Source organism: Pteronotus mesoamericanus, unplaced genomic scaffold (genome assembly GCF_021234165.1).
Source record: "Pteronotus mesoamericanus isolate MK-2021 breed Mesoamerican mustached bat unplaced genomic scaffold, CSHL_Meso_final contig_100, whole genome shotgun sequence".
In the NCBI taxonomy this organism is placed as follows: Eukaryota; Metazoa; Chordata; class Mammalia; order Chiroptera; family Mormoopidae; genus Pteronotus; species Pteronotus mesoamericanus.
This window is the reverse complement of record NW_026554999.1, coordinates 9,419,798-9,447,202: the sequence shown is the minus strand read 5'-3', so window position 1 is coordinate 9,447,202 and position 27,405 is coordinate 9,419,798. Positions and strand designations below refer to the sequence as shown.

The following is a 27,405-nucleotide window of genomic DNA, read 5'->3' as shown; positions in this document are numbered from 1 at the left end:
ATAACGCCCCTCTTTTATTACAAAATCAAAGCATGTAATTCTGTAACATAACAATATCACACTCAAGCACACCATATGACATTTTAGGTGAAATGTTCAAATTAAAACTATAAAGTGTTACACCCATATTATTACCCTACCAACTACACTCAAGCAGGCATTACTTTGGCCAGACACTGTATTAACCACATGGACCTTGACTTGACCCTGGTTGATGAAGTAAAACAAGTATTATAAAACACACTTTGGGGACAAGTAGAGAAGTTTAAATACAGGTTTTATATTAGATATTACTGAATTACTATTGATATTCTGAGGAGTAATAATGATATAATGGTTACAAAGGAGTGTCATTCTTAGCAGATATATAGCAGATATATTTAGGAGTGAAATGTTAATATACCTGCGCTTACTTTCAAATGGTTTGGCAAATATAGAGTACATATGGCAAGATAACTGGTGAATATAGATGAAGTATATGAATATTCATTGTATTATTATCTGTAGATGTGAAATATTCAAAATTAAGGATCTCAGTTCAGATGTCACATCTCAGAAGGCTTTTTTGACTTTTTTAGTGAATTTACTTTTTGTTTTCAGTATTCCCACAAGACTCTTTATATTCCTATTTTAGCACTTAGCAAATCTGTAACTGCATGTTTATAGATCTGACTTTGTGGAACCCCATTTTCATTCCTAGAACTTAAAAGCTCTTTATCTGGTGGTACCTACTAGGTAAATAGTGTTTGTTGTGTGAATGAGATAACTGGTATGCCAAAGTGACAGGTCAAAACTGAAATCTATGTATTGTCTTTATCACCCCGTGCCTAGGATTTAATCAAACTCCCCAAGCAGAAAGCCTACTTACAAAACGTTCCTTTGTGATCTTCACCATTATAATAGATATCCACATCAGCATTCAGATTGATTTAAAAACAAAGCAATCCTAAAACAGCTTCACCTTTATCATTACAGACACACTTTCATTTTAAATTCTTTTAGTTTCAGCACAAGGAAATTAAGATGCATACCTGTTCTATATCCTTGGAATTGGAGGTCTGGTTTCCTCCCATGACTCCAGGCAGCTCATTTTCCCATGGTAATTTATTTTTTCCTTTTCCTGCACTTAAAACCCTTCGGGTACATACAGTTGGACTGTAAGATCCATAACTTTGCATGCTATCCCTTGTGTGGTCACCACAGTGACAGTATGCACTCTGAGTTCTGTTACCAGCCAAAAGCCAGTCTGTATCTGCTCCATGTGTCAAATGGCTTGACCTACCCTGGGCAGATGATGGCATGAGCATTGCATACTCCACAAATCCCTGTTCTGTTAACCTTGGGAGGGTTTTCCTAGCCAATCTGGCCTGCACAGCATTCATCACTCCATCACCATTATCTTGCAGTTCAACAGTATCCACAGCTTTGAAAAGGGTGCTGGTTTTACCTGAGCCCATTGATGATGCCAACACAGCAAAGGCTTCGAGAGCTGCTTGGCGAACCCTGCGTTTGCTATCTACAAGAGCTGGGGCAAGATCAAAAGACAGTTTGGTTAAGTCAAAATCCTCACTGGGATAAGTCAAGAGGGAGCAAATGCAAATGTTCACCACCTCCTCCCTTACTCTGGAATGCTTATGTTTGAGATGTTCAAGGAGTAAACAAAGCACCGGTTGAGGACTTACTTCCTTCATTAGCTTGAGGAAGATTTTCATGTACTCTTGTTTGATCACCAACTTGTTGTCTGCCAGCACTTTGACAGAAGCTGCTATAACTGGTCCCAAGAAGTGTTGTACCTGCTCTCCAAGACGAATAACCAGTAAATGCAGAACCTGAAGTGTGCCATGGACCACTCTGAAGTTAGAATCGTCTAACAAATTATAGAGCAAGCTAATAAAACTGACAAGACTAGAATGTGGGGTAGAACTAGGGTTAAATCGTCCCACCACCTGTTTCAGTTCCTCAACGGCCTGAGTCCGGTTCTTATAGTCTTCTTGATCTAACAATCTTGAATGCAGCTCCTGAGGAATAATCCCAAATTTAAGATTGCTGTTGGAAGTGGTCACTGCACAGGGAAGGGGATCTTCAGGAAATCCAGAGGCTTCAAGTTCCAAATAATAAGGAACCTGACTGCCAAACTGAGACTCCAGGCGACGATTGTAGTGTCTCCTCAGGGCAGAGGGCAGGCGAGAGATATAGGAGTGAAACTTCTCTTGGCCAAGTCGCTCCCCGATTTGTTGAAGTGCACAGAAGGCTGTCTCAGATTCTTCTTCTATCTCCTGATCGCCAAGCTTTCGGGCCAAGGATATTATAACCTCGGTAAGATCTAGGCCGAGCAACAAATCTTCAGTAGTAAGCAAGATAGGGAACAGTAGCGCTGTGGAAGCTCTAAGCCGGGCATCAGTACTTTCCAATCCTTGCTGTATAAGCGTTCTCAGCACCTGTCCAGCACTACGTTTCAGACATATGTGTAGGATCTGCAACGCATCTTTCCGCAGGGCTGGATTCTCTTCTCGTAAAGAGACAACCAACTGAGGCAGAAGTACTAAGCTAAAGGCCTCTTCCAGCTGGCCTGCCTCCCCCTGACCTCGAAGAACGTCCGAGAGGAGTTGCAAGCAGAGTCGTTTCTCATCACTACCTCCTTCCACAAGGACTCGACCCAGGGCTCGATACAATGCTTCCTTCCGTCTAGGGAAGCCAAGCCGACCGCCTCGCCGCGGCAAAACAGCCTGCAAAGCCTGGAAGGCCTCAGAAGGATCCGGTGCGGTCCGGAGAAGTTGAAGGAGCCTACTTTCCTCTTCATCTCCCCCTGATAAACCACCTCCAGACCCAGTCCAACTACTTGAGACTGCCTCCGCGGGCATCAAGAGGGTCGAGGCCAGAGACGAAGGTGTCGGGGGACAGGAACCGTGGTCTCCTGCAGCTCCGGGGCAGCAGTAATTTTTCCCGTCTCTCATAGTGCCCCCACCTCGACTTACATCAGTCTCTGGAGCAGAAGGACGACTGCAGCTCTGGGGGCGATAGGAACATTGGGCTGGAAGGGGATGCAGCAGGAGCAGCGCGGAGGGCGCAGCCGCCATGGAGGGTCGTTAGGAGGTGGAGGTTAGAGGAAACCATCGTCTCCAAAACGCCTGATGGAGCTCAGCCTTCTTGTTCCTCTTCAAGCCCTAAGCTGCAGAGGAGGAAAACACAGCTACAGCCAGGTACCAGACCGCCCCCAAGTCCGGAAGCCTGAGGCAAAATGGCCCCCGCCTAAGCCCCAGACCCCACAGCTACCACCGGGCGTAACCAGGGGCTCCACGTGACCAAACCGATCGCTTCCATGGTGATGTATCCAGCGCGGACCTCTTGACCCGGAAATCAGCATGCCGTGGCGACTTCTGGGTCATGTAGTTCATGTCAGGTGTTAAAAGTAAGCCGCTATCTCCTGGAAAAGGAAGTGAAAACGTTGCAAATGTAGCCGACTAGGTGAACGTATCCAGAGCCGCGATGGCGAGGAGGCTGAGTATGGGAGGGGGCGGGAGGAGGCATTAGGCGGAAGTGACGCTATCCCGTTAAGGGCGGAAGTTCCTTGCCCCACCCGTAAGAATTGAGGTTTAACTAGAGGCAAAGCGAGGATCTTGCCCGCCCGGGTTTCAGTTGTCCACGGCTTCTCCTCCTGTCGTTGCGGGCGTGATTCCTGGGACTCAGGTATTTTCCTTTTGCTGTCCACCTGCGGCTCAGGCAGTGGCAGAGTTTTGCCGGAGTGTCGCTGGTGCTGAAAAGAGGTAAAGAAATAAACGGGAGCAAGCCGGGAGAGAGGAGACATCTTGTGCAGGAGTAGTTCGCGTTGTAAAGGCGTTGCTTTCTACAGCCCTAAGAAGTGCAGTCCTTTTCCCCTGCCTTCCGCTTACTGGGACCGAAGATCTACAACAAGGCCAAGCTCATACCTTACATACTTTTTTCAAACCCTGGTCTTTTGGGCCCTTACGCTCCCCTCCCGTCGCCCCCACCCCTCTTTCCTTACTTTCCTTACCCTCGGCTGTGAAGGGTTCAAGGTTTTATGTCAGTTTTCTTTATTACCATCACTTTAGGTTCTCTTTGAAAACATAATCTTGGAGATATCTTTTTCCCCCCAAAACTAACTGCCTCTCTTACATTTTCTCAGAGTCTCCAATGCAGTTCATCTGTAGGACTCACCCCTCCCACTCTGTCGCCCCAGCCTCTGCAGGATCTTCCTGCGTCTGTGCAGTCTTTTCAGTCTCTTAGAAACGGAGACTGCGAAGAATATTTCACTTGGGGTAGAAGTTCTCGACATCACGATCCTAAGAGACTTCTGCTCTGTAGATTTAAGGCTGATACTAGACATTTGTTTGTTTTAGATAAAGTGTGAATTTGATGAGCATTTTCTCCTTATAAATGAAACTTCAAGCGGTCATATCTGAAGAGATGGAGTGTCTGGTATAAGGCTGAATTCTTTCAAGTGTGGACGAGAATTTGTTTTTGAAGGAATAATACAATTACTTTTGAATCACCCAGTGTGAAAAGGCTAGATTTTCATTTGACGTTTCCAGTGTATGCACTTCAAATGTAGGTGTACCTACACGGCTCTGTGCCACTTGGGATGTCTCTTAGATACATTTCAGTCACGTATGCCAAACCGTTTTATAAATAATGTTGATGAATAATTTAAGAAGAATTTCTGGATGTTGTCTTAAAGCACAGTTTGAATATCATAGGTTTCTTTTTTCTTTTGGGACTAGAGTAAATGTAAGTAAAGCGTGTGTAAACCATACAACCTTGTTTTGCTTTTAAGTTTTAGATTGTTCCTTTAAAATTACTCATTGTGGTGGTTAAATGAATCTCCCTAAATTTGGTTTAGCTATATTTCAGCAGACCAAAGAAAAACTTTTTTTTTCCTCATAGGAGTAGGGTAAGGTCAGGGAGAGAAAACCAAGAGATGACTGAGTTGTTGTCTGTGAGAAGGAATGTCTGGTTCTCATATTTCCAATGTATACTTTTACTCATATTCTCAGACTTCAGGAACCCAATTCAGACTAACCTGAATAAGAGAATGATTTACACATTAGAATGTACACATTAGAATGTACACATTAGAATGGTGGTTTATGTTGGAATAGAAGGTTACCCTTTCCAGTGATTAGAATTTTCAAGCTGAAAATCCAGTGCACTCTTTCCTACATCTGAGAACTTGGGAATAGTAAGTAGAGGTTGTGTCGTAATCATGGAATCAAAGAAAAGGAACTTAGAATGTCTCGGATTATAATCATCATCAAAGTTATGGTACAAGCTTAAGAATTATCCCTTATCCCTGTAGAGAATACTTCTCAAGGGGCTTGGATACTTAAACCAACCAGTTATCGTGTCCTTTTCCTTGGAACAAAGCGAGATGAATCTTTATTTGACTACTTCTTGCAGGTCCTTGTGGATAGATCACTGTGTTATAGATTGCAGTTTATCTGTTATATTTGATTTCCTGGATGAAGACTTGGGAAATGCCTTAGTCTCCATGGTGGACATTTAGGAAGTGAGATCTTAACAGCATCACATATCCTTTTTTTTTTTTTTTAGATTTTATTTATTTATTTTTATTATATTTATTTTTAGACAGAGGGGAAAGGAAGGAGAAAGGGGGAGAGAAACATCAATGGGTGGTTGCCTCTTGCACACCACCTACCAGGGACCTGGCCAGCAACTCAAGCATGTGCCCCGACTGGGAATCAAACCGGTGACCCTTTGGTTAGCAGGCAGGTGCTCAATCCACTGAGTCACACCAGCCAGGGGTTTGTTTTTTTTTTATTTTTAGAGAGAGAGAGGAAAGGAGGGAGAGAGGAAGAGAAATGTCCAATGCAAGAGAGAAACAGTGATCAAAGACTCAACCCAGGCATGTACGCTGATCCTTATCAAACTAAGGACCTTTCCGCTTTCTGTACCAACTGAACCACACTGGTCGTGGCAGCTTCACATATCTTACTAATTATCTTTTAGGGTTATTTTGAGGAAAATGAATCTCATCATTTTAAAGTGTATTTTGTTTATTTCTATTACAAAGATTTTTTTTTGTCTTATTTTTGAATTCTAGAAATTTAGGGAATTCTAGGAATTGTGTAATGACTAGAAAAGCCTTTTATATTTATCATAGATAGAGCTAGGATAAAAAAATAAATTTCAGAATAGTGGAATATACTGCTAGATGTATTAATAGTACACCCCTGAGAGTTGAAAGGAGTTAATTAAGGATACATTGAAAATAACAAATTCAAATAAAACAGGTTAAAAATCAGTAATTTCAAAAAAAAGTTTAGTTGAAATAAGGGATTACAGGAGTGTTTGTGGTATATAACTTAATTTTTTGAGCTGAATTTAAGCAAGGTAAACAAAATTGCCCTAAAAACATCCTTTATTTCCTTTGTCAGTGATATTAGTTGGTTAGGTGAATCACTATAGTTTTTTTCTGTGTTCATAGTTAAATGTTACAGACTCCAGGAATATTGAAAATCATTGTGAGTTCTGTAAACTATTAAGAATTTTGTATAGGTTAAGAAGTTGTGAAGGAATACTATGCAAATAAAAGGTGCTATTAATATTAACAGATAATTATGATACTACCTCCATTTATTGAGTATTTGCTAAGTACCTAACACTGTTAAATGAATCTTAATTCATTTAATTCTCACAACAAATTTTTGGTGTTTTCATTTTCTACATTTGTATGATGGCACATTTTATGGGTGTTTCAGTTGGAAAGTAATTGGACAGAGAAAGAAAGTAAAACTCAAATTAGTCAATTTCGCTACTTGCCTGGAGCTTTAGAAAAGTTTTGGTAGGGGAGAGTGTTGAAACTATCGGATAAAATTAAATTTTTCCATTATTGGTTATTCATATCTTTTATTATATTGATGCTCTATTTGATTATATCGATTTTAATCTTTGGGGGTGTCTGTTTTGAACCTTTTTAGTTTCTTGTTTGAGTCAAAACTTTAAGAAGATTAAGAAATTATGAGCTTAAAAATACCAAGAAACTGTTAGCTTCTTTTTATGCAGGTGGGCCTGAACAGGTGTTTTTGATGTATATCAGTGATATACTTTAAATTACTTAGGATTATGTTCCAAAGTCATTGTACATATCTGACTGAGTCAAAACTATAATTTTACACAGAAATCCAATTTTTGTTGCATTTTAAGCACTAATTTGTATAAGTTAAAAGGATTTCATATCCATCGCAACCAGTTTTTCAGTGGATGGGTTAATTCCATAACTTTTAGTTTTCAGTAATGGCTTTGGGAACTTGCTTTCTCCTGTATTATTCCTGAATCTGTAATGTAATGATTCATATTATAACAGGTGCTAATTTTATTTTTGTTTCTCCACATATAAAGAAAGTCAGTCTCAGTAAAAAGGAGAATATGTCAACTTATATTACAGGCTCAATGATAAAATTATATGCCATCATTAGTTGAATTCTTCTGTGAGGGGAGTTGAACTGTCAGAAAGAAATTTAAGAAAACAGCTGATATGATAAAATATTCTCTTAAGTTCATAAATTACACATTTTACAGAAAAGTACATATGTGTTTGAAATTTTTTTCAAATAATCCTCATTTCCCTTCACTATTTTTTTGCTTTCATTGTAGCAGATAATTGCCTCCCAACTGATTTGTGCACTGTTTTGTAGCTTAGGTATCAATTAATTAGTGACTAAACACACAGCTTGATCTTTATTAGCTTTGTTTCAGAACCTAAAATTCTGAGGCTGCTGTAGACTCTGGAAAGCTTAATTTCATCTAACATTGTCTTTATGTTGTGAATATTTATGTAATAAGAATGTGATTAAAAATGAGTAACAACACTATTACCTTTTTAAAAACTTTTCAAATGAATGTCGTTTATTCAGTATTGACTAATCCAGTTACCCGGATTTAGAGTACACCTAAAATTTGTTTTATGGTACCAAAATTAAAAACAAAGTAAGTATGGTAGAGATGTAGAGGAAGAAGAACCAGTCCTTCTATGATATAAATAACAACAGGAAATAAATGTTCCATAGATCCCTCTTTAGTTCATTTTAAATCCCTTATGTATTTTGTATCTCTGCATAGTGTTTGTTTATATTTTATATATGTGTGTATGTATGTGATCTATCCTTTTTGGGTTTCTAGTCTGCACTTTTTTTAGTTTCATGTTTGAATTAAAACTTCAATAAGATTAAAAAATTGGGAGCTCATAAGTGAGGCAGTATAACATACTATTTAAGAACGCTGGACACTGAGCACCAAGGTTTAAGTCTTCCTTTGAGCTTAATTCATGCCTCAGATTTCTTTGTGTATAAAATTAACAATGCCTATCTTGTGTTACTCTGACGATGAAAGCTTAGTACATTGTGACAATCAAACAAAGGCAACAGTGTAAATAGATTGAAATTTTAAGCAGGTCAGTATTGTTCAGCATTGTTAATTTTTAATGTAATGTGTAGAGAACATTGTTCTAACATTTAGAAAGAGTATAGTCCCAGTAATGTCTCCCAATTATGGGATCTTACTGACTCATTTGAATTCTCTGAACTTCAGATTCTTCATGTGTAAATCTTATGACAAGCTGAGTATCTTATAGATGTGTAAAATTTCAAAAACATACAAAAGTAAAGTAGAATAAGATGATGACCCCTCATGTGCCTGTCAGCCAGGTTCAACATTTATCAACTCATGACCTCATCTCTATCTCCATCTACTCCTTCATCCTATGTTATTAGTTTGAAGCAAATCACTGAGATTATATTTTATCTATAAATATTTCAGTATGAGTTTGTATGTATGAAAGATAAAAACTCTTAAAAATGTGATTACAGCCATGGCCAGGTAGCTCAGTTGGTTAGAGCATTGTCCTGATACGCCAAGGTTGCAGGTTTGATCCGCAGTCAGAGAACATAAATACAAGAATCAACCAGTGAATGCATAAATAAGTGGGACAACAAATAGATATTTCTCCCTCATTTCCTCTTTCTCTCTAGAAAAATCAGTACATAATTTAAAAAAAAATGCAACTATGAGATCTGTTCAGGAGCAAAATATAACAATGATTACTTAAGATAATCAATAATCCAGTCACTATAAAAATTTTTAGGTATTTCCTGGTGTGTTTGTACCTATGCATGTATGTGCATGTGCCTGTATGGTTCACTTGTTGTATTTGGTTAATACATCTTTAAATTTATTTTAATCTGTAGGTTCATTTTCTTTTTTATTTCTTTTAGTTTATTATTGAAGCATCTAAGCTATTTCATAAAATTTCTTAGGATGTTTTTGCTGGTTCCAGCCTTCTGATTTTTCTGTTCTCTGTATTTCATGTAAATTTCTAGTTGGAACTATATTATTGACTGCATGTTTGATTTTGGTTTGTGGTAGGGAGGGGTGGCAGATATTCATAGGGAGTATTGAGGTTTTCCATCAGAAGGCCCCAATGTCTAGTTGTCTCTTTGTGATGTTAGTAGTACTTCATAATCAGTGCCTACCTCCACAAATTCATTAAGATTGTAAAATGATAATATTCTGTAATTTCTTCTTTATTTACTAACTGGAGTACTTTATAAAGAGAAAGCTCATATATCTGGTAACCCATAATAAATGCTTGATTCTTTCCTTTTAGTTACTAGGTTTTCAGTAATGAGTTCATTCATTAGCATCCTCCAGTGGTGAACAATTAGGAATTTAAAAACAAAAAGGCGTAATTTTATTGTTACGAACTCATGGATTTAAGCATATCTGATGTATTTTAATCAATTGCAGTTATTATTATTGAGCAGTTCATTCCAACTTTGACTAGCGAGAGCTTGTTCACTTTGACTCCCAATTTTTTTTATGATCTTAGTCATTTATAGCTTTCTTGCTGCCTAGTAAAGATTTCAAATTTATCTTAACATTTTTCTGCCCCAGGCCTGAAATCAGCCATTTGCCCAAGGAGTTATGCTCCCTTGAAGGAGAACGATATTTAGGGACCATATTTGAATGCTAGGAGGGCTCTTTGCTACTGGGTTGGTCATAGTTTCTAGCCCGTTCCAGTAGACAGAATTAAGTGATGTAATTATTTTCTTCCCTAAAATAAGATGTGTATTTTATACATGTTTATATCTTGTATATGTACTTTATCTTGTATATGTAGATTATGTATTAGCATATATAATGTTTCTATATATATTCTGCTTTATTCAAAATCAGACTACAGGGTTTATATTTAATGTCTTAGTCTTACATCTTTATCTCTTTTCTCCCATACTGAAAATCCCAGATCACAATGACCCTAGGGATGATAGAATTAGAAATGTCTTATAAGTATGGATTTGCAGCAATGTACAAATAACAGTTTCAGAATACAAATATCACTTTCACCAGTAATGTGATTACTAAAAATAGTGTAAGATCTGGGGTGGGGTGCATATTTTACTAGGGATGGTATAATAAATTACTGTTTTAAAGTTATTTGAAATGGTATGATTACATTGTGCATTTGCTATCATATCTAAAAAGTTATTGCTGTACCCAGGGTCATCTAGATTTTTCTCCTACATTATCTTCTAGGGGTTTTATAGTTTTGCTTTTACACTTATGTCTATGATCCATTTTGAGTTGATTTTTATGAAGGATAGGTATCCATATTGTTTCGACATCATTTTGTTGAAAGACTATTTTTTCTCTGTTGTATTGCCATCACTACTTTGTTAAAGATCAGTTAACTGTATTTATATGTCTTCCTGGGCTCTTCATTCTGTTCCATTGGTCTATTTGTCAGTTTTTTCACATGTGACATACTGTCTTGATTACTACAGCTTTATGATAATTCCTGAAGTAGTGTTAGTCTTACACTTTGTTCTTCTTCATTATTGAATTAGCTATTCTTAGTCTGTTGCCTTTTCATAAAACTTCAGAATCAATTTGCAATATCCACAAAGTAACTTGCTGGAATTTTGATTGGATTACATCAAACCTATAGTACAATTTGGGAAGAATTTACATCTTAATAATATTGTCTTCCTATCCATGAACGTGGAATATCTCTCCACATTTCTTTGGTTAGTTCTTTGATTTCTTTCGTTTGAATTTTATAGTTCTTGTACAGATCTTGTACGTAGTTTGATTTATACCTAAGTATTTCATTTTTTAAGTGTTAGTGTAAATGATAATGTGTTTTTAATTTGAAATTCCACTTGTTCATTGCTCCTTTATAGGAAAGTGATCAACTTTTTTATATCAACCTTGTATTTTGCAGCCTTACCATAATTGCTTAGTAATTCCAGAAGTTTTTCTGTTGATTGTTTTGGATTTTCTACATAGAAAATCATGTCATCTGCCAACAAAGAGTTTTATTTTTTTTCTTCCCAATTCGTATACTTTTTATTTTTCTTTATTGTCTCATTGCATTAACTAGCTCTCCTTTTTCAGTCCCTTCACTTATTTTCTTTATCCATTTGTGTTTCCAATTTATTCTTCACTTTTCAGTCTGAATAACATTCTTGTCAAATCAGACAAATGGGAATTGAGAGGGGTATGTTTCACAAAACAGCACATATACTTAAATTAATTAAATTAATCACATGTAAAGGAATTGAGTTTTTAAATGCTTGTAGACTTCCAGGTGAAGTTATTTTTGACTCAGCCTTTTGAGAATTTGAATTGGTTGAAAAGAAGATGAGAGAGGAGAAAGGTCATAGAAAAAATCTGGCATATGGTAAGAAAATATTTGTACAGCGCTGTAGTAATGACATGACCTTTATTGGATTGAAAAGTCAGAGTGGAAAGAATGGGAATTAGTGAAAGTGAAGCTCATGGGAAGAAGCACTTTAAATAAAATAAGACTTAAAATGCTGTACTCATAGCACCTAAAGTTATGTGGAACTTTATAAAACCATTTTCATGTAACCTTTTGAGATAGATGGGAGGTATTTTTATTTTACAAATAAAAGATTAGTACTTAGATTAAGAAATGTATCAATACTACTATATAACAGTATGTAGCCTAGTTAGGACTAAAACTCGTTATCTACATTTCCAGTGTCTCTGTTCTCCAGTGATATTGTTACACCTTGGCTGCCTCGCCATAGTACCCTGCACTTGTAACTCTTAACAGTTTACTGTGTTTTCATGTACATTATTTGAGTTGATTCTCTAAAACCTTATAAGGTATGTACTTTAGGTATTATTATGATCTCATTTTATAGATAAGGAAAATAATGATGAGAGAAGGTAAAGTTAACAATGTAAAGTAGGTAGAGCTGCTTTCTTAATCCCATCATTTATTTTCTATGTCTGCTTGTCTTTCCTGTTGTTCAGTTTTCACTTTTCAGTCTAGATAGTAACTTTTCTATTAGCCTAGGCTAAAAGAAGTTAAATAGATTAAGAAGGTCAACATTATAATAAGTACAAGAACAGATCCAGATATAAACGTACGCCTTCTAGTTTCTGTGTTCTAACCAATATTCTATTCTGGAATTAAGTACCTTATAGAAGACCCACTGGTTTCTTGAGACTTGTTCATACCATGAATGAGAATTACTCCGATAGATGTGTGTGGGATCATTTGGAAAGATCAGAAGTGGAGGTTTGTGGTAACAGCTGTAAGGTGGCCATATTAACATTTTGTTAACAGATCTAAAATTTTATGGAAAAGTGTGAAATGATGAAGTTGTAGGCCACGATAAAAATTTCAATATTTGGATAGTTCCACTGAAAAATGGACAGAAATGAAATGCTATATTCTCTCACTCCTTTCAACATTTATATTACTTAATAGTGTTGAGACTGTTTTAACTTACTGATAATACTTTAAAAATAGGAACTAAATCTTCTACTTTTTCATTATCTCCATGACTTGTGTTTGAGGTATAAATGAGACAGGAAGGACATGGTTTATGTTGTATAACTGCCTTATATTTTATCTATTTTAAGCAGCTGCTGTGATCCAGTTTGAAGTATCTATGTATTGATTTCTTAATGCTGACTTAAATTACTACAAACTCAATTTCTTAAAAAAAAAAAACCCGACACCAAAAACAAATTTATTCCCTCACAGTTCTAGAGACTAAACATCTGAAATTAGTATCACTGGGCTGAAATCAAGGTGTTGGTGGGGCCGTGCTCCCTCTGGGGTCTCTAGGGGAGAACCTGTTACTTCCTTCTTCCAGCTTCTGGTGGCTGCCAGTATTACCTGGTTTGTGGCTTCATTACTGTAATCTCTTGTCCCTGTGGCACACTACCTTCCTCTCTTCTGTCTGTGCCAAATCTCCTGCCCTCTTCTTACAAGGAACCTGTAATTATATTTAGGGTCCACCAGGATTATCCAGGATAATTTCCGCAACTCAGAATCCTTAATCATATCTGCAAAATCTTTTTTTTTTTCCCTTTTGCTATATAAAGTAACATTCAGAGGTTCCCGGGATTTGGGGAGTCATTATTTAGCCTACCACAGTCCTTATTGCCTTTTACTTTTTCTTTTATTTTCCTCATCTCTTCTCTCCTGTTTTTATTATTTTTCATTTTTCAGAGCACATGGTGGCAAGCAGACTGGGTATAATCTGAAGTTAAGAACAGGAGTAGATATGGTGTAGATCAGTGTGTGATCCTTATTGTCCTCGCTATAGAACATCAGATTGTGTTCACATTAACTTTTCGTTGTCATCGAATTAGTTGACAACAGTCATATCTTTGTTAAATTTAGCACCTTTTATCAAAGTACTTATTGAATCTTTGGGTAAAGTATGTAAGCTAACGTGGTATTTCTTTCCAGTCAAGGGATCTGTTGATTAGACTGGCAGGCATTGATGATATTATTGCAAAAATAATCAAATAGATACTAACATTGTTTCAAAACCAATTTTATTAAGGAAATGTTTTTTCACATTTGCACTTTGTTGCAATGATAACTCAGACTTGAATGTAGTGAAAGTGAACAGAAGAGTTGCAGACTTCTGATTCAGTAGTTCATTGTCAAGAGACCTTTATGGTTTGGGGCATAACAGATAACATTTAGGTCTCTGTTTCTTAATATCTAGACTAAAGGAGTTGAAGTGTATGGCTGATAATGTCTCTTTTAATTTTAAAAACCTTTATCTGGTATTTAGCATAAAATATTTAAAAATATTTTGTACTGTTAGGAAAAGAATTCATATTGGCAAGGTTATTTTGAATGAACTGTCTGTGCCTTTTTATTTTTCTGTAGATGGACCACACATCTCCAACCTACATGCTTGCTAACTTAACCCACTTACATTCTGAACAACTTCTGCAGGGTCTGAATCTTCTTCGTCAACATCACGAACTCTGTGACATCATTCTTCGAATAGGTGATGTTAAAATCCATGCTCACAAAGTGGTACTTGCCAGTATCAGCCCATATTTTAAAGCTATGTTCACTGGAAACCTTTCTGAAAAAGAGAACAGTGAGGTTGAGTTTCAGTGCATTGATGAAACTGCTCTCCAGGCCATTGTGGAATATGCCTACACAGGGACTATTTTTATTTCGCAGGACACTGTTGAATCTCTTCTTCCAGCAGCAAACCTACTCCAGATAAAACTTGTCCTGAAAGAATGTTGTGCATTTCTTGAAAGCCAGCTTGATCCTGGTAATTGTATTGGAATTTCTCGTTTTGCAGAGACATATGGATGTCGTGACCTTTACTTAGCAGCCACTAAATACATATGCCAAAATTTTGAAGCTGTTTGTCAGACTGAAGAATTTTTTGAGCTTACACATGCTGACTTGGATGAAATTGTTTCCAATGACTGCTTGAATGTAGCTACAGAAGAGACTGTTTTTTATGCACTTGAGTCTTGGATCAATTATGATGTACAAGAACGCCAGAAATATTTAGCGCAGCTACTTAACAGTGTGCGATTACCATTGCTGAGTGTTAAATTTCTCACTAGACTATATGAAGCAAATCATCTTATCCGTGATGATCGCACTTGTAAACATCTTTTGAATGAAGCTCTGAAGTATCACTTTATGCCTGAGCATAGACTCTCTCATCAGACAGTCTTGGTGACACGACCTCGCTGTGCCCCCAAAGTACTTTGTGCAGTAGGAGGAAAATCTGGACTGTTTGCCTGTTTGGATAGGTAAATAGGAGGATTGATGTTAAAGATTTTATACTTTTTAAATGTGTTTTTCATGTTTGTAGAATAATTTGGATTTCTTAACTTCTTTCTGCTTCTTTTTTTCCTGAATACTTACCTGGTTGTTTTAATCACATTGTCATCCATTCTCTACAACACTTTCAATTATGAACATCCACCATGCCCCTTTGCACAAACTTCATCTCTTCTAGTGACTCACTAACTTTTCTTCTACTTCATGTCTTTTTTTTTTTCTTTGTGAAATCATTTGTATCTTTATTTGAGTGGCACCAAGTCAGAGGGATTTATTATTGCTAGCTATATCAGGGCATGCTAAAGAACAGAGCTAGGAATCTAATGAGAGAGACTGAGGACAAGATTGGATTTGAATGAATCCAGTTAATTAGAAGAACCACCAAAGAAATAAGAAAACATAAGAAACTGATAGAAATCATGGACTTAATATGTGATTTATTTTCTTCAGTGTAATTTTTTTAATGACAGTTGTAAAAAGGTTTTCTAATAACTTGGAGCTGTCAGACATTTCTATAAAGAGACAAATAATAAATAGTTTAGACTTCATGGCCATATGGTCTCTGTCATAACTGCTCAACTCTGCCATGTGCGAAAGAAGCTATGGACAATACATAAATGAATTAGCATAGCTGAGTTCCAATAAAACTTTATTCACAAAAGTAACTGGTGGGCTAAATTTGGCCCATAACCATAGTTTGCTTTAGAGCATACAAATAACTTTTATGTATTGAAAGTATAGCTGGATGTTACCTTTGCTTTTTCTTTGAATGGAATTGCTTCCTGAAAACTTTTGTGTTTGATGTATTTCTTTAATACTGTGGACTTCCTTATATTTCCAAAAACTTGGTTGATTGCTTTCCCCACCTCAATGGTAAGAAACTATTGATGTTTTACTGATGTCAGCTGGTACATTCTGTACCCTCACCTTAATAGTATCATTGAAATTGGGCTGTAGGTAAAAACATTAGTATGGTGAACTACGTAAATTGTTTACTTTTTTTAAAAGATTGTTTATTTTTAGGGGAGGGAGAAGGGACAGAAAAAGAGAGGGAGAGAGCTCTAGCTGGTGTGGTTCAGCGGATTGGGTCCCAGCTTGCAATTGGAGAGGTCACCCCTTCAATTTCCAGGTTGGCTGCATGTCTGGGTGCATGCCTGGGCTGCTGGTTGGGTCCGCAGTTGGGGGCATGTCAGCGGCAACCAATCGATGTTTCTCTTGCATGTCAATGTTCCTCTGTCTCCGTATTCTCTTTAAAAATAAATAAATAAAATCTTTAAAAGGAGAGAGTAAGAGAGAAGGAGAAACATTGACGTGTGAGAAAAATATTGATGTGTTGCCTCTCCCACATCCCCAGCTGAGAACCTGACCTGCAACCCAGGCATGTGCCCTGACCAGGAATTGAACTGGAGACACTTGAGTTTGTGGATGACACCCAGCCCACTGAGCCACACCAGTCAGGGCTGTTTACTCTTCTTAAAGGAGTTGATTATTGGCATGAAGTTAATCATATTAGTCAAATGTTATGACAGAAAATTCCAAATATGAACTTGTATTTTAAAAAGCCTTGAGCATTTGTCTCTTGGTCTCTTGAGTACTAAAAAATAACAGATTATTGAAGAGTTGTAAGAACTGTTCATATCTCAGTCAGTTGTCTTTCATCATAGAATCTATCAGAAGAAAAAAGTGTAATATTATTTATAACTATGGAAAAATTAGAAGCAGCCTGAAGACTTACTCAGTTTAACTCAACAAAAAGTATTACATACGTGTACGTCAGACACTGTGCTAGATAATGGATCTTTAACAAGTTCATAATTTAGTAAAGGGAACAAATATTTCCATAGATAATTATAATGCACAGTTTTAATACAATGATGAAGATAATTCTGTGGAAGTATTAAGGAGGGACATTTATCCCATTTGGGGGATTTAGAGAAGATATTATGGAAAAGTTAATGTCCAAGCTGAGTGTTAAAGGCTAAGCAAGAGCCAAGCAAAAAAACAGTGGGGAGGTCATAGGAAGTAGACAAAGATAAAGTATATTACAGTATAGACTATGCAGGAAGTGCAAAACTATTTGGTATTCCAAAGTATACAGTTTTAACTATCAAGTAGCAGGCCACATCAAAGAAGTTATTGTGTTCCCTGATGACGGGATATTTATTATGTGAGTTAAAAAACTATTATAAGGAGGATAATGAAATGATTTTATATCAGATCATTCTGGACTGTTTTATGGAGATATATCAGGGGGACCAGGATTAGCATCAGAGTGATTAGGAAAGAGATTATTGTAAAAATAAGTACAGGCAAGGGGCTATGAGGTCCTAAATTAGGGTAGTAGTAGTAAAGATAGAGAATGGGGTATTCATTTAAGAAATGTTTTAAGAGACCAGATTGATAGGATTTCATTGAATGCACATGAGGGGATAATGAGAAGGAAAATCAAAGATGAGTAAGATTTCCTGGTCAGATACTGGATGAATGGTTAGTTAGGTTATATACCAAGAGAAAGAGAGAATATGAGAAGAGCCATTTCAAAGGGAAAAATAACATGTTTAGTTTTGGAATACTGCATTTGAATTGCCTGTTGACTGTCCAGGTGAAAGATGTCCTAGTACTAGCTGGGTATGATTACAGAGCTCAAACATGAGGTCAGTGCTGGAAATTTAGTAGTTAGCATATAATATAACTTTGGGGTATAAATTAAAACCGTAACTTCCTATCACTCAGGAAATTATAAGGAGTTCTGTGCTGGGAACCTGGGATAGAAACCAAAATTTTTTTTATTACACTATTATTGTATGGTCCTATATATTATCTGATTTAACCGAATTGCCCAGCTTATTTACTTACTTATTTTTGACTTCTCAAATCTGCTGTGTCCTCCAGAATTCACATCCTGTTAACAAGAAAAATCTCCTTTATCCTTAACTTCTTGCTTGCTCTAATGAAATAAGGCTGATGCTTACGAATACTGTTCTTCCTGTCTCAAAACTTTTTTTCCATATCTCATGTATCATAGGTCCTTGAAGTTATTAAGTACTTTGTTTTGGTTCTCGTAGCCACTTCAACATTTCTTCATCTTCCCTCCCTCAAAACCCTTCACTCATGTCAAGCATTTGCCATGAGGCTATGTCATATGAGGTCCCTCCTGTTACCACCATCTGCTGTTCCTTCAGTAACTTCATTTATTGAGGATTTTTATAGCTGGTGGTTATCATGTACATAAATAATTATTCTTATTGATGTCAACATCCACATAGTATAATCCATAGCTATCCAGCTCCTTTGCCTCTCTCCTTTAACTCACTTCTACCAATCTTTTCTGTCTTAACTTAGGCACCTGTTTCCATGGTCATACCCTCAACCTTGTTTTTACCAGACTTGAACACTTTGAAAATCTTGGTTTCAGACATTTCACTCTCTGTCCACCACCTCCTTTCTTGCCAGCTTATTTATTTCAGTACACCCACTGCAACCATTCTTTTTGTTGCCTTCAAGACTTTTAATCCTTCGGCCTTCTAATCAGTAAAATGTACTGGTCACCAACCACTGCACGTCCTCGCCTTCACTCTTTACCCAGCTTAGATTCCAGGAACATTGATGTCGTGATTACTTTGAATACGCTCATGGCCCTCTTATCAGTCTTTTCTTCCATCACACTCACCAAGTTAAATTCAGTTTCCCACTTATGTCGTGGCTACACCTGAGCAACAGAATGTGGCTGGAATGATGCACATATCCATCTTAACTGGTCTCATGTGCTGCTCTCTCAGCACTCCCAGTCACCCCTATGCTTTCCCTAATTAATTTACTCTTTCATTTCCCTGAAGGACTGTTTCACATCTTCTGCTCTCTCCATAAAAACATCCAAAGGCCCTTAACCCTCACCTTCCAACTCTCAGCTGATGACCTTGTCTCTTTACTGAGAAGATAGAAGCAATCTGAAGAGCTCTCTCCTCTTCCCATCACCCAATCTACCAACCTGTTTCTAAGACCAGCCCTTCCACTTGTCCATTTATTCACCAGCTTCCATTCCCTCTTTCTCTACACAAGGACTTTGCTCTTGCTGTTATTTTGTCACTGTCCTATATTATCACTTTCATTCCACTACATCATAGCCAGTAGCATATAAACACGTTCTAGTTTAAACTTCCAGATTAAATGAATCTACACTGGACTCTGGTCTTCCTTTGCTCTTCTTTATAGCTGCCTCCTCATGTCTTTCACTCTTCAGAGTAAAAGCCTTGAAAAAATTGTATCCACTCTTCTGTTTTATCTTCCTCATCTCCCGTTCTTTCTTGAACCACTCCAGTTAATATTCATCCCCCGCATCTCAGTGAAACTGCTCTCCTTAAGATCAAATAGTTTCCTGATGCATTGTTCCCATTGGAACAAATTGACATTTCTAAAACAACCAATATAACAAAATAGTAATTAGTTATTCTATAATTATTGAATGATTTAATGTACTTTAACCATATTTGATAGAGAAAAATATATTTTTATGCTATGCATTTTGAGTCTGAGGACGTTGGCTACTTTTTCCCAACTTTTTTTGTAAAGAAATATATATACACACAAGAAACCATATATAATATGCATGTTAGATCCCCAAGTATTTATCAACCAACTTAATAGACTAATAACGGTATCTTTCAGTCTTCTTATGCCTCTCCTAGATGCCATCTCCTCCCCTCCCCCAGAAGGAACCACTATTCTGAATTTTCGGTGTGTTATTCCTTTGCTTTGTATTATAATTTTACCACATCTTATATGTGCCCCAGTATATCATTAGATTTTACATATTTTTTTGGTTTTACACATTTTTGTATAAATGAGGTAGTACTATGTATATTCTTCAGAGATGTGTTTTCTCACCCAACAGCAAGTTAACAAAATCCATCTGTGAGACTGCATGAGAAAATAGTTCATTAGTTTCATTATAGGGACACAACATTTTCTACAATGAACACGTTAATTGCAAGGAATTAATTGAAGTTCCACACACATACAGAAAAGTTCACAAATTCTAAGCTCAGGTAATTATCACAAATTGAACATTACAAACCAGTTCAAGAAATAGGAAAAGTGACCAACACCCAGAAATCATCCCTGAGTTCCCTCTCTGTCCTCCCCAAAGGTAACCACTATCCTCATTTTTACTCCAGAGATTAGAAATCTTTTCTGAACTCCATATAAATGAAACTACCCGTATTTTGCAGTGTATAATGCATAATTTTTTGCCCAAAGTTTTGAGGTAAAAATAACGATGTGCATTATACATGGATAGTACTAATTGTGTATCTGTATAGATGTTTTTAATTTTTTTATTTATGCTTATGCATTAAAAGTGTAACTCTAGAAGTGGTAATGATATCCATATGCAAAATAATAACCCTGGAATACGATAATCGGTTTTGTTTCTAAATACAAATAAAATATTGAATTGAAAAATTAAAACAAAAGGTTTTTTTCCTGAAAGTTTGGTCCAAAATTATACATGGGGGTGCATTGTACATGGCAAAATACAGTATATAGAATATATTCTTTTGAATTTGGCTTCTTTCCCTCAATATTATATGTATAAGTTTCATCCCTGTTGCATGTAGCTATAGTTTGTTCATTTTCATTGCTGTGTAGTATTCTCTTATATGACACACGACAATTTAACCATATTTTGGTTGATGAACATTTGGAACATTTAAAAGCATCCAGTTTTTAGCTATTACAAAGAATATTTCCATGAACATCCTTGTACATGTACATATGTGTACATTGCTTTTGTGTACATATCTAAGAATGTACCATTCTTAGAATGGTAAGAATATACCATTTTATTTATCCATTCTCCTTTAGATAAGAGGATTTTGTTGTGCTGCTATGAACATATCTGTATATGTGCTTGGTACAAAACTGACTTTGTGACAGACATTCAATAGAGTACATACACAGGAATGAAATTGCTGAGTCAGAGGTGTGTGTATCTTCACTTTTACAAGATAGTGTGAAATTGTTTTCCATAGTAGTTTTATCAGTTTACACTGTTGCTAACAGACTAGTGACACATTTTACCAATAGTTGGTAGATATTGTCAGACTTCAAATTTTTTTTTCAGTCTGGAAAGTGTGTCATGGTTTATTGTAGTTTTAATTTCGTGTCCCTGATCACTAATAAGATTAAATGTTTTTGTTTGTTTATGGACCGTTTTCATTTTTTAAATTTAATTTTTTCTGCTTATTCTTTAGTGTGGAGATGTACTTTCCTCAGAATGACTCTTGGATTGGTTTGGCACCCTTAAACATGCCTCGCCATGAATTTGGAATATGCGTTTTAGACCAAAAAGTGTATGTTATAGGTGGTATTGAAACTGACGTGCGTCCTGATTTCACTATCAGAACACATGAAAATTCAGTAGAATGCTGGAATCCTGATACAAATACCTGGACTTCTCTTGAGAGAATGAATGAGCACCGAAGTACCCTTGGAGTAGTAGTACTCGCAGGAGAGCTTTATGCTTTAGGTGGTTATGATGGACAGTCTTACTTACAATCTGTAGAGAAGTATATTCCCAAATTAAGAAAATGGGAGCCTGTGGCACCAATGACTACAACACGAAGTTGTTTTGCCGCAGCTGTGCTGGACGGAATGATATATGCCATTGGTGGGTATGGTCCTGCCCACATGAACAGGTATTTAACTTGATCAAGCTGTAGATTTTTAAAGTATTATTAACAATGATCTCTGGATTTTAAACAATTTGTGTGTATAAATTAACTTCTCTTTTTATTTTTTAAAGTATGTAATATTAATAGACATTTTGAAAATTTGATCTATTCCATGAGTATAATTGTAATTGTTTAACTTGGGATTTAATAGAAACCTAAGAATCAATGCCTCTCATTAAATTTTACTTTCATTCAATCAATATAAATGGATAGACTTTAAAATTCAAAAATTTGAAAATAAAATGAAGTTAGGCAACTTTAGATTTTGGGTTGTATGTGTGTGAATGGCCTGTTATTGCATTATTTAATAGAATAAAAACTTGAAAACTATAACTTACATATACTTACACAGTACTATAATGTGTCATATAAACGTAGAGCCTTTTTTAAATTTTTTTTTTCTGGATTCTTATCTATAATCATATATATTATGTGATGCTGTTACGCTAGATGCTAAATTTGAGATTTCTGTATTTTGTATTCTGTCAGTAAAGGAGAAACGTTATCAGAAAAATAAAGGCATAAAGTGGCTGCTTATATGGAAAATTAATCATAATTCTGAACCTTTATTGAAAATTAATGTTCCAAACATTTTATCTCTGATACTAATTAGAGTAGTATGTGTTTTATTTATTATGAACATTTTAATAAAATATATTGTGGTTTGTTAACTGAGAAAGTAATGGCACAACAGCATCTCATCTATAAATTTTTATTTTTGTGTAAGCGAATGTATTTTTTTCTACTCTCTTAGTTGAAGGAAAAATGTTTGGGTCCCAGGCATGCATTTCTATTTTTGGAAAAGTTGCTGACAGAAATTTGTAAGATGAAAGGTTAAGTATTTTAGTTTTAAGATAATGCTCTTGAAGTTTAGGTTTTTGCTACAGTTTATTGACTCCTCTTGCCCAATGTTTTGGTCTAATGGTTTTTATATGGTGTCCTTTCAGAAACAGTTATAGTTTAGTCTATACTCTAGTCTAGTCTATAGCCTCGTCTCATTCAGAACTCCAGAATTCTGTCACTGACTCTCAAGTGCTTTAGGAGTTTTTTGAGAGGTTATGTTAAGACCAGAACAAGCTCAACAAGCTTGCCTTTATGTCCCTTCAAGGCAAAGCACAGGCTAAAAGTCATTCTGGATTTTCTATAGAAACTTTCTTGGAAATTCTGATTTGATCTGGGTTTCCATAATACAGGTTGGAAATGCCAAGTGTTCTCTGGAATGCAGATTTGACTTAGATCCCTGAATTCTCCTAAAGGTTTTCCTGAGATGATTATGATCAGCCAGTTTGTGTTATGAAATCTGCAGTGTTTGCTTTGCAATAAACCATTGTGAATTCTCCTGTATGAAAAAAAAATTCCTCTTCTTTCCTTCTCTTCCCTTTTCCTTAGCTATATGGGAGACTCTTAGAGTCCTTAGAATATATTCAGTTGGTGATTTTCAAAGTCCTTTCACATGCATACTCATTTGACTTTATTCTCATATGAATCCTTTGAGATTGCATTATTGCCATTTTTATAGGTGAGACAAAATGACTTATCCAGGATTACACATATCCAAAGTGGTAATGTTAGGGCTTATTCAGCTCTAGATATGCCTCAACCCAGGTTTTCTGACTCCAAAAGTTCTGTAACCTTAGTGGACTTTTCTGCTTACACAGTATATAATGGGATAGCATATAGCTATATTTGCACTTCGTCCACAAGGTAAGCTTTTGTCCCTGCAATCTCATCAGCAAAGTCTAAACATTTGAGACAAACTACTCTGGTTTTGTATTTGACTATTTGTTTAACTTTTAAGAGTTCAAATGGTGGGGTTTAGTTTTGCTTTAGTAGGAAGAATGACACAGACTATGTGCATTGATTCTCTTTTGTGAATATTTGCAGTGTGGAGCGTTATGATCCAAGTAAGGACTCCTGGGAGATGGTTGCATCTATGGCAGATAAAAGGATTCACTTTGGTGTGGGTGTCATGCTGGGCTTTATTTTTGTGGTAGGTGGACATAATGGTGTCTCACATTTGTCAAGTATTGAAAGATATGACCCTCATCAAAATCAGTGGACCCTGTGTAGACCAATGAAAGAACCCAGAACAGGTAATAATAACTTACTAATTTCTAACATATAGGACAGTGTTTTTAATAGTGATGTTCTTGGAATAGTAGTTCCTTGTAATATAGTAAAGAGTATTACTTGTTTGGGGAGTGGGGGGAAACTTTGAGGTAAACTGGAGGCAACCAGGTTAGACACAACAGCATAGATTTTTTAAAAGATTTTATTTATTTTTAGAGAGAGATGAAGGGAGGGAGTGAAACCTCATTGTGTGGTTGCTGCTCGCACACTCCCAACTAGGGACCTAGACCAAAACCCAGGCATGTGCCCTGACTGGGAATCGAACTGGTGACCCATTGGTTCCACTGAGTCGCACCAGCCAGGGCAAAAACTGCATAGATTTCTTTAGTGTGGTTTTACTATGCCAGTGTGCATATTATTGTTTTGAAAAATGCTAGTAATAGAAGGTATCTTATAGAAGCCCTTTTTGTCCATCTTACAAAAAGGTTTGTCCAGATAACAAATGTCATCTTTCTGTATGTTACACGCACCCACACAATCCTCAGATGTTCTGTTTTGTTGTTTATTGCATATCAGCAGCCTATATGTTCACTTTCAAATGTTCTCTCCTCCTCAAGGGGTATACTTGGTCAAGAAAAAGTTGGATTTCAGGATTCCTAGAGAAAAAGAAATACATCAGGGAAAAGAAGAAATTCTCTGTGAGGCCAACTGAAATTGCATTATTTTAAGGGGGAAGTTTTAGGTTATTGATGGACTACTTTAGAAGTATTCGTTGAATTTGTGACCGAAGAAACTCATGAAACAAATTTGCAAAGGAAACTGAAAGGACAAAGTGGAATGAACTTTTTTAGTTGTTTACTATAGTTAGTTTCTGTGGTGTCATTGAGAGAGAAAACCATACAAAACTGAGAATGTAAAAAAAGTTAAGCAGCCTTGTTGGTATTTTTTCTTACGACTATGATATATAAAGTAGACTTTTTAGAGCATCAACTGTATAGCTCAGCAGATATTTTAAACATTTCAATATATAGGTTTCTCCTGCTACTTGAAAATAGAGTGTTCCTAATGAAACCTTTTAATAAGCAGAAATGGCTAAAACCTAGAAGCTATTACCTTAGGACACATCTTTTTAATGGATGCCCAGAATACATCAAGATAAAGCACAGATGCTCACACACAGTTCAGAGCTCTGGGGGCTTGATGCTGAGATGCTGCGTGTGGTTCCCAGCGAAGGAGATTGGCCGTGCCACTCTTGCCACTTGGGGTACACGCTGCCTCTACACCCATTGGCTTCAAAACAAATGTTGAATGCCATTTTCACTCTTTGCCATTTTTTGTGAAAACGAAAATCTTCAGATTATTTTAAATTAGTGAAATGTGCAGTTAGCCCACAAACAACATTAGTTTGATCTGCTGAAGTCCACTTATATAGGGATTTTTTCAATAAATACTGTAAATATAGTTTCTTTTTCTTAGGATTTTCTTAATTTTTTTCTCTGGCTTTTACTTCGTTGTCAGAATACAGTATATAATACATGTAATTACAAAATACGGGCTAATCAACTGTAGAAGCATTTATTATCGGTCAAATTTATAGGCAACATTAGGCTATGAAGTTTTTGCCATCAGAAGGTCTACTTGGATTTTTGACTGTGCTGGTGTTGGTGCCCCTGACCACTGCATTGTTCAGAGGTCAACTGAACTCATGTAAGGTAGATCTTTCGTAAAAGCAAAATGGTGTAACGTGAACTTCTGAAAAGGATAGTTGTATTTGAAAACCTGTTAAAAATGAATGATTTCTTGAAAAATATAAGTAAATATGAATTGAGAAGAAAGCTTATGGGAAAATATATACTGCATTCTTTTTTTCATGTTCATTTTCCTTCATTAAAAACATTGTGTTACATTTTCATTCATAAATAGTCAAGGTGGGTGGTGCATTTTACCGCATTCTTTTTTTTTTTTTTAACTCATCCAAGCCTTTATATTAAAGTACCTACTATATGCACAATCCTGTGCAAAATATCAAAGGAATACAAAGATGAATTTAAAAATGGTGCCAACTCTGAACAATTTCATAATCTAATGATAGTGACAAATAGTTTAACAAAAACTGTAGGAGAGGAGTTACTGCATTTTTAATACCAGTTTCCTGTGGAGGAGGAGAGAGGGAGAGTAGGATTGGGGAGGAGAAGTGAAGGAAGACTTCAACTCTTACCTTACTTTTATATACAGGGATATTACTGTATTGCCTTGTACAATTAATAATAGATTGTTGAAATGTATTTTAAGAAAACAATAAGATACAAATTCATTTATTTTTAGTGAGAAGTCTACTAGATGGTTAACATGTCTTTTCTCCATTTTTATTCACTTTTTCTAGGAGTTGGTGCTGCAGTAATTGATAACTACCTTTACGTAGTTGGTGGTCACTCAGGGTCTTCCTATCTGAACACCGTGCAGAAATATGACCCTATCTCAGATACATGGCTGGATTCAGCTGGCATGATATACTGTCGCTGCAATTTTGGATTAACTGCACTTTGACAAGTGTGGACTCATGGAAATAGTGAGGCGATGAACCTTGTGTCGCATGAAAGGATGCCCAGTTTCTGAAATCCGAAAGCTGCATTGCTTTCTTTTTAACTTGAAATGGCATGAAGACTCAAAGTTTTGTTAGGTACTTTGAACTGACAGGTAGCTTTGGTTGCTCTTGATTACACAGTGATCAATAATCAAAAAAAAAAAAAAAAAGGAAACATCTTGCCAATTAAATTGTGCGCTTCTGCGCCCCTCCCCCCTCCAATACTGGGACAAAGTAGTTTTATGTTCATAAGTGTACATGTGGAGAAAAAATTTTTTCTTAAATTTTAGCTCTTTTCCTCAATACGTACCATGATTTACTAGGATAAACGATGTTTGGATGGTGGGATGTAGTGAATGACTGGACAGAGTGCTGATACTGACAGATATAAATTCATATGCTTTACATTTTAAATAAAGGGCTGCTTTTTTTTGGTACTTTAAGGGGTGTAAATTATATACCATAGTGACTCACCTGAACTTACTTTCTGCTAAATGGCTTTAGGGCTGGGAACGTAATAACTCAGCAAGACAAATGCTTTTACTATCGTGATATTTGGGGGCCTATTTAAAGAAGTCATATTTACTGTTTATATCTTTTTTATATGGGCAGGGTAATGCTGGATGAATTTATTTACCCATCTATGCTATGCTAAGCATGGATAGAGTTACGCATATCAGTTTAATTTTTTAGTAGTACAGCAAGCTTCCCGGTGTTGATGTAAATATTTGACAAATGTTTAGTATCACCCTTAGTGCATATTTTTCATACATCCTTATAATAATTTCAGTTTTTTAAGACATTTGTTTGCTTTTTCAAAGTGTTCAGATATAAAAATGGTGCTAACTGTAGGAGCTATAACAAAGCTATGATGATGTTCTTTTGGA

At 36.2% G+C, this 27,405-nt stretch overlaps 3 protein-coding genes across 5 annotated transcripts in view; 1 reads left to right on the top strand and 2 right to left on the bottom strand.

The window, feature by feature from the left end:
- TOGARAM1 (TOG array regulator of axonemal microtubules 1) overlaps window positions 1-3,465 on the bottom strand; it is an 88,514-nt gene extending 85,049 nt beyond the window's left edge. Inside the window, exon 1 of the mRNA XM_054591791.1 lies at window positions 1,032-3,465. Within this exon, the coding sequence (XP_054447766.1) occupies window positions 1,032-3,077 (2,046 nt within the window). The 5' untranslated portion in view covers window positions 3,078-3,465. The remainder of the gene's footprint in view (window positions 1-1,031) is intronic.
- A 111-nt stretch (window positions 3,466-3,576) lies between these two features.
- KLHL28 (kelch like family member 28) lies at window positions 3,577-27,219 on the top strand. 3 transcript variants are annotated; one of them, XM_054591442.1, is made up of 5 exons: window positions 3,577-3,687; window positions 14,204-15,102; window positions 21,385-21,828; window positions 23,749-23,957; window positions 26,318-27,219. In XM_054591442.1, exons 2-5 carry the CDS (start codon window positions 14,204-14,206, stop codon window positions 26,479-26,481), a joined length of 1,716 nt encoding a protein of 571 aa, XP_054447417.1. In that variant the 5' UTR covers window positions 3,577-3,687; the 3' UTR covers window positions 26,482-27,219. The 3 variants fall into 3 exon arrangements, with proteins under 3 accessions (XP_054447417.1, XP_054447332.1, XP_054447477.1); XM_054591357.1 differs by having other exon boundaries at window positions 3,577-3,764; XM_054591502.1 differs by lacking the exon at window positions 26,318-27,219 and adding an exon at window positions 24,552-24,661 and having other exon boundaries at window positions 3,577-3,764.
- Window positions 24,482-27,405, bottom strand: part of CUNH14orf28 (chromosome unknown C14orf28 homolog) — a 32,096-nt gene continuing 29,172 nt past the window's right edge. The window contains exon 6 of the mRNA XM_054591671.1: window positions 24,482-24,590. The gene's annotated coding sequence lies outside the window, so the exon portion shown is untranslated. The remainder of the gene's footprint in view (window positions 24,591-27,405) is intronic.